This window comes from Coregonus clupeaformis, chromosome 11 (genome assembly GCF_020615455.1).
Source record: "Coregonus clupeaformis isolate EN_2021a chromosome 11, ASM2061545v1, whole genome shotgun sequence".
Classification (NCBI taxonomy): Eukaryota; Metazoa; Chordata; class Actinopteri; order Salmoniformes; family Salmonidae; genus Coregonus; species Coregonus clupeaformis.
In genome coordinates this window covers 2,903,596-2,911,583 of record NC_059202.1, presented here as the reverse complement: position 1 = coordinate 2,911,583, position 7,988 = coordinate 2,903,596, and the positions used below count along the sequence as shown (strand labels likewise).

Here is a 7,988-nt window from a genome sequence, read left to right as displayed (position 1 = left end):
TTTCATCATTACTTTTCAAGTTTATTGTCCTTCTTTCCACTCATAAATATAAGGGATAACTAAGATGCCCTTTCCCACACATTTTATTTGGCTTTTATTATGTCTCAGACTCAGCCACTGCTAAAATAAGTGTTGTTATACAAGAGGACAGAGTAAACTACATAATGTGAAAGAAATGTGAGCTAGAAAACATTAATGAGCTTTTTAAAATAATGTGAGGAGAGAATAAAACGACAAAAAATCTAATAAATATGTATACCCTACACAAAGTAAGAAAGAAACACATCTTAGACCTAATTAATAGAATGGCATTTTGTTCAGAAATTGGAGTAGGCTATAGTACTGCGCTCAAGACCTGTAACACCATATAAACACTTTGATGTAGTCTTGGCTTTTGGAAACTGTTGAAGCATCACAAAGATAGCTAGAATACAGGTATTGTCTCAGCTCATATGTCCAGTTCAATTCATCAGCTGACATCCCAGGTAGAATATAATGAAGCTCTGGATCCACATCACCTCTCTGTCTGTCCTTCCTCAAGCACGATGTGGCCCTTGGGGAGCCTCTCAACCTTCACAGTGTTGGGGTCACACTCCAGCATCTCCCTGATCCACTCATCATCCAGGGCCCCCTCGATGAACTCCTCCAGACTGATGATGGCTGAATAGAATAGAATAATAACAATTATGTTTACAGCCTTGTATTGGCTGTACACTCACAAGACTAAGTTACAATCACAAGTCCCAGAACATAGAGTTCAAGGTAGGGCTGGATGATTACAGTAGAAGCAGAATAACTGCAACAATAGGTAACCAGCTGAGGATGCTGTAGGTTTTATAACCTTCAATTAGGATGATGTGTATTTTGGAATGGTTTCTGTGTAGTCCTCACCATTGTTGTCTTTATCCAATCTTGCAAATATCCTGTTGGTGCACTCCTCAGCTGTAAGCAGGTTAGGCTTGGTGAGTGAGGCTGCCACGCTCATCTTGTACACAGCCTGTAAACAGAGACCATACACATTGTTGTGAAATTGGACATCTAGCACAGTAATGTCTGCTACGAGTGCAGCTAGGGCAAGTGCCACTGCCAGTGCAATGCAGTGCCAGTAGGCTCCCACAGCACCCACACAAATTCCACTAATGAATTATCCTGATAGGTAATCTGATCTTGAGCAAAGATTTTTGAGGAAAGGCAAAGAACAGTAACACTGTTCAATTTGCATCCTCTCACCTGTGTCCTAGCATTGCACCTGCCTGTTGGAACCACATAATGAAATATAATGTATTATATCGTATATCTATGGTTAGGACCTACCTGCATGATCTCCAGCATCTCCCCGCGTGATATGGCACCATCTTTGTCTTTATCGTAGAGTTTAAAGGACCAGCGTAGTTTCTCCACTGGGGTACCTTCAATCAGCATGCTGATGGCTTTCACATACTCCCGGAAGTCAACAACCCCATCCTGTGGATAACCACAGAACCTCAGTCTCACACACAGTGTTAAGCATTCCAGTAACACTTTACATTAAATTGCTCTTATACCTGTGTTGAAATGCCTGTTCCCTATTCCACTTGTGTTTAACCAAATCATGTTTAATTCCACTACTATGCAATTACCAAGAAATGATCTGCAGTACATTTCTAACTTACTGGCAACATATTAATACAATTCTGTTATAGAATAGTTAGTGTGATCCTACATAGGTACACAATGTAAATTATTGCCAGTATTTTGTAAAGAAATATGCCAATAACAGTGCACGTATACAGTGCTGATGTGTTTTAAGTATGGCTAATGCTTTTCAGATTTATGACAGAAAAAAATTAAAGATGAGAAATGTAAATATAAAGACTTAAATACCCCATTATTATCCAAGGTGCGGAATATCTGCTCTGCATACTCAGCGGACTCATTGCCCACAGTACCCTTACAGAAGTGTCTCCGGAACTCATGCAGAGTGATCAGTCCACTGGGGCACTCATTCATAAATGTTCTATCACAAATAGAAACAACCAAAGAAGAACACAGACAGAAATGTTTTAAATTAAAATAGTTCCTCCTCTAAATTATAAAAGGTATCAGTCGTGTAAAATTATATAGATTCAGCTGTATTGTGGGTAATGGATTTAAAACAGCTTTAACAGTGATTCTTTAATAACCTGGAGTGGTTTAATATGGTTGAAAGCTTGTTTACATCCTAGCAGGTGAGTGTCAGGGTAATTAGGCTAAACTATCACTGATAACCCACTGGGCACAGACGTCAATTCAACGTCTATTCTATGTTGGTTCAACGTTACTTCATTGAAATGAAGTGGAAACAACGTTGATTCAACCAGTGTGTGCCCAGTGGGAAGCCATTTCAGGACACTTCTACTTATGCCGTCCAGCAAAAGATTGATCGAAAATGTCAAACAATGGTAGCTATTTGAGACTTTTAACAGAAGCGTAGAAAGCATTCTCTGAAATAGACTTTTATCCTTTTAAATACTTTTGTCCTAAAAATGTTCAATGGATTTCTAAATTTACATTAGTTTCAATGTGTAATATAGTAGATTGCTTTTCTTGCCTTTAGTTGAATGAACTTTTATGGTCACTTTTCTAAGTGGTTATCTATAGACGGGTTAGCTGACAAAGTCACGAAAACAATGCACACACTTCAATGGGGCAGAAGTCTGTGTGTTGTTGTGATTCTGGATGGCCAGATAGCTAGCAACAATGACAAGAAGTTGCAAGGTGGAGACTCGTAGGTAGCTAGTTTTAGCTAGTTTTTTGTTGTTCTTGATACCATGTCTTGTTTTGAGGTGTTTTGACTGATTTCATGCTAATATGGCAAAAAATGTACTAGCTAGCTAACCAACAACTGTAACGATGTATTTGAGAGACAACAAGTGCTCATTGTGCACATTTATTTATGTTTTCAATAAACATTGGAGACTAAATATAGTTTACATGTTGTCAACAATCAAAGCCAATCCTGTCTGTTTTGCCCCATAGTTGAGCACGCATCAGTTTTGTTGCTAAACAACCAACCCATCTATAGTTGATTGCGATCATTCATGAACAAGACAAATTCAATATTGAACTTCAGCAGTCTTTGTAAAACACGTCAGGATGTTTAGAAAAAAACAATCAATTAAGATCTTTAAAACACAAATTAATATTTTGAATGTAGATAAAATGAGATACAAGTCTTACCTAAACCACTCATAGAGCTCTGTGACATAGGTGGTTCCTCTCCTGCAGGGTAGAGAGGCAGCTTGTCCCATCCTCAACAGAATGGATCCTCCACAGTGTCGACTTTATATATACACCTGGGCCTGTATTCACAAAGCATCTTAGAGTAGTACCGCTGACCTAGGATCAGGTCCCTCCCGTCTATGTAATTGTATTCATCATGATTTGGAAGGCAAAACTGGTCCTAGATCAGCACTCCTACTCTGAGATGCTTTATGAATACAGGACTATCCCAGCTTACCCTGGGCACACTTAATCACACTTACCAGTGCCCTATCATCACATTTGAGAAATTAGGGACATGTAATCCCTCTAGTAGGGGGCAAAAAGGAGGAGTGGGAATGAGTAAGGTTGAGATAAATGTAATTACCCAAAAAGCAGCTGTAGTCATGAGTGACCTAGTCATTAGCTTTACAGGGAAATTGATGAAGTAAGGCTATGGATTGAAAGAGGACATTTGTACAGACAGGAAACAACAACATTGATTTCATATGTAGTGTGCACGTGTGCACGTGTACCAAAACACCACTGTGAAGTAAATGGAAATTAATGTTTATTAAACACCTTTCTTACAAGACAGCTTGGAGAGATGTCTTCTCTGCCACAAACCATAACTGTTGTAGCAGCAATAATGCCATGAACATTTAAGTGTCTCGTAATAAGCCCACCAATAAAACAAACAAAACAGATCTAAAAAATAAATAAAAACTGACAACGGTGATTGTGAAGATGTAGATGACATGTGAATGTGTCACTGACTAGCCTCCCTTGCTAACAAATAGCGCTTCTAGAGCCCACAGGTAAATGGCCTCGCTTATGTGTGGCTAGGCTAACAGGCTACCAGTAGCCTTATCAATCCACAGACAACAGTTTATGGTTGATGGTTAGGCTACTCATTCACACGCCTACACACACACACCTGTCTGTCTTAATGGCAAAAAACACCTTAGTCCGATCATTGTCCAAGAAAAGTAGAAAAACAAACAATTAAAAGGATAGAAAAGCTGCATGCAATGAGATAGCTGAGCAGGGCAGAAAAGGAACGAAAAAAAAACTACATCTAAAAATCTACCCTGGATAAGATTTGATATTTCAAACTGGGACAGGAGCAATTGAGGTTGACTCTAACCAAACCACAGAACAGTATTTCACTTCCACTCAGTGCCACCACACAACAACAATAGGGTGGGCTGTAGGCCTACTGTACAAACTCACACTTAAACAGTCTCAATTCAGGGCATTCACAAATACAGTACAATGATTTTAGTAAAAAAACTCAGATTTAAAACTAAAACAGATATAATCAAATATTTTGCCTTTCTTAGGAACAGCCTGTATTTATGGCACATGTTTTCACAGCTCGCAGTTTGTTTGCTTGTTGAGAATGAGCACTGTTGAATAAGGCTCTACCATGGCTCTACTGTTCGTGCCATAATCTCTGATCAGGCTTGTGATTGGCTGGATTTGACGTGCAAGTTGCAACCAATCGTGTAACATCTCTGAATGATCCTATGATTCAATAAACAGTCGATAGGGGAAATGACCTTCTATTCAATGTGTTGAAAAGTGAGGTGGGATTGATGGTTTGTGAGTCTCAGGAAGTGGATGGTGGCAAATTCTTTACTTTTAAACTCGGAGATGCTAGTTCTAGGTCCCAAGAAACAAAGAGATCTGCTGTTAGATCTGACTATTAATCTTGATGGTTGTACAGTTGTGTCAAATAAAACAGTGAAGGACCTCAGTGTTACTCTGGACCCTGATCTCTCTTTTGACGAACATATCAATAATATTTAAAGGCCACCAATGATGCAGAAAAACTAATCCATGCTTTTGTCACTTCTAGATTAGACTCCTGCAATGCTCTACTCTCCGGCTACTCGGATAAAGCACTAAATAAACTTCAGTTAGTGCTAAACAAGGCTGCTAGAATCTTGACTACAACCAAAAAATTTGATCATATTACTCCAGTGGTAGCCTCTGGCTTCCTGTTAAGGCTAGGGCTGATTTCAAGGTTTTACTGCTAACCTACAAAGCATTACATGGACTTGCTCCTACCTATCTCTCCGATTTGGTCCTGCCGTACAGATCTACACATACGCTACGTCACAAGACGCAGGCCTCCTTATTGTCCCTAGAATTTCTAAGCAAACAGCTGGAGGCAGGGCTTTCTCCTATAGAGCTACATTTTTATGGAATGGTCTGCCTATCCATGTGAGAGACGCAGACTCACGTCTTGACCTTTAAGTCTTTACTGAAGACTCATCTCTTCAGTAGGTCCTATGATTGAGTGTAGTCTGGCCCACGGGTGCGAAGGTGAATGGCAAGGCACTGGAGCGACGAACCGCCCCCGCTCCCTTCACTCCACTGCGATTCTCTGCCTCTGACCCTATTACGGGGGATGAGTCACTGGCTTACTAGTGCTCCTCCATGACATCCCTAGGAGGGGTGCGTCACTTGAGTGGATTGAATCACTGACGTGATCTTCCTGTCTGGTTTTGTGCCCCCTTGGGCTCGTGCGGTGGAGGAGATCTTCGTGGGCTATACTCAGCCTTATCTCAGGGTAGTAAGTTGGTGGTCTGTTAATATCCCTCTAGTGGTGTTGGGGCTGTGCTTTGGCAAAGTGGATGGGGTTATATCCTGCCTGGTTGGCCCTGTCTGGGGGTATCGTCGGACGGGGCCACAGTGTCCCCTGACCCTCCATGTCTCAGCCTCCAGTATCTATTCTGCAATATTCTATGTGCCGGGGAGCTAGTGTCAGTCTGTTATATCTGGTGTAATTCTCCTGTCTTATCTGGTGTCCTGTGTGAATTTAAGTATGCTCCCTCTAGTACTCTCTCTCACCGTCTCTACCTCCCCTCCCAGAGGACCTGAGCCCTAGGACAATGCCTCAGGACTACCTGGCCTGATGACTCCTGGCTGTCTCCAGTCCACCTGGTCGTGCTGCTGCTCCAGTTTTAACTGTGCTGCCTTCGGCTATTGAACCCTGACCTGTTCACCGGACATACTACCTTGTCCCGGACCTGCTGTTTTCGACTCTGTCTCTCTACCGCACCTGCTGTCTCGACCTCTGAATGCTCAGCTATGACATTTACTCCTGAGGTACTGACCTGTTGCACCCTCTACAACCACTGTGATTATTATTTGACCCTGCTGGTCATCTATGAACGTTTCAACATCTTGAAGAACAATCTGGCCTTAACGGCCATGTACTCTTATAATCTCCCCCCCTCAGAGCCTGGTTCCGCTCTAGGTTTCTTCCTAGGTCCGTCCTCGGAAGCCCCACCTTCCTGGCTATAATACCGGGGCTCGCATCCCTTTCCTTAATTCAGTACTGTTCTTCAGCGAGCCCAAATCCCCTGACGGCGCAGGGGCCAAAATATGTTATACCTTGTTCCCTCCTTCAGGGAACAGTTGTTTTCTCATAACTGTACGTTCCTTTTCAGTCGGTCACTCAGTATAACATACTATGGGGACATAAAATCACACCCAAAGCAGGCTCAGAGGGTACCAAACTAGGAGGCCTACACCAGCCCAAGCACACACAGGTTCCCCCGTCAGAGCCTCATGAGGCCTTAACTGTCAGAGCCCCATATAGGGAACCAGAACCTGCTGCAACTTGGCTATGCACACTGACACACTGCCACTGCACTGCATCCAAGCCCCACGGTTCCAAGAACAATACTTACCTTGCGAGCTTGAAATGTCAGAACTCATACAAGGAACCGCAAGTCCAAAACAACAGAACACCTGTCGTGACCTGACGCACTCTGCATAGCATCGACCAGAGTCGATTAACCACGGCAGCCCGAGGTTCAAACCCACAGGAAACCTGTAGTAACCTGGAAACTGTGTACTCGCACGCTGCCATGGCAGCCCAAGGCTCAAACCCACAGGAAGCTGTGGTAACCCTGATAATGCACACTTTACGAGCTGCCACACCTCAAGGCAGCCCGGCTCAAACCCACAGGGAATTGTGGTAACCAGGATAAATGCGCAAACTGCGCGCTTCCTAACACCCACTCCCGGACCCAGCCATAAGAACACGATCAGCTACACTGGGAGCAGTTACATCCAAGCAATAAAGGCATGTCGGGAACCCCAACTCGCTGCAGCACATATATCACCAATCGTCATGCCCCTGAACAATGCCCAAGCAGTCGTCACACCCCAAGTGGAGTGAGCACGCACAATGCTAGGCAACCCTTGTACTTTGCTTACATACGCCAGGGAGCCTCCACAATCCAATGAGAAAGACGTTGCTTAGAAAGCACCCTACCCTGAGCTGGATTAGCGAAACAGACAAAAAGCTGGTCTCAAACTCGATTATCCTTGGTCCTACCCATATACGTGTGTAAAGCACTCACCAGACACAGGACATGCGATCTCCGTTGTTCACTTAAGCAAACAGAGGGGGTGAGAAAGGGAACAGCTCGAAAGCCAGGGACCTGTAAGACATAGGGACCTGTAAGACATAGGCATAACCTTGGGAGCAAATGCTGCATTAGGACATCACTTTGGCGTCGCCAGGCGAGAACTCCAAACAGGAAGGGTGTACTGATAGCACATGGAGATCCCCAACGGGCTTGGCTGATACCAAGGCCATGCGCAGGGCAGTCTTGTAGGAAAGGACCTTCAGGTCCACAGACTCCAATGGTTCAAAAGGAGGCTCACACAGAGTGTCCAGGACCAAAGCCAGGTCCCAGGTCTGTGCCATAAGCTTACTGGTCTGAGCCGACACACGCCTTTCAGGA

The 7,988-nt window shown here is 43.4% G+C and overlaps 1 protein-coding gene across 1 annotated transcript; it reads right to left on the bottom strand.

Moving 5' to 3' along the window:
- On the bottom strand, positions 1-3,269 carry LOC121577352 (guanylyl cyclase inhibitory protein-like). The gene is made up of 5 exons (XM_041891115.1): positions 3,199-3,269; positions 1,864-1,996; positions 1,315-1,464; positions 892-997; positions 1-660 (listed from the first exon to the last, which is right to left on the bottom strand). Exons 1-5 carry the CDS (start codon positions 3,267-3,269, stop codon positions 515-517), a joined length of 606 nt encoding a protein of 201 aa, XP_041747049.1. The 3' UTR covers positions 1-514.
- Between the last annotated feature and the right edge of the window lie 4,719 nt (positions 3,270-7,988).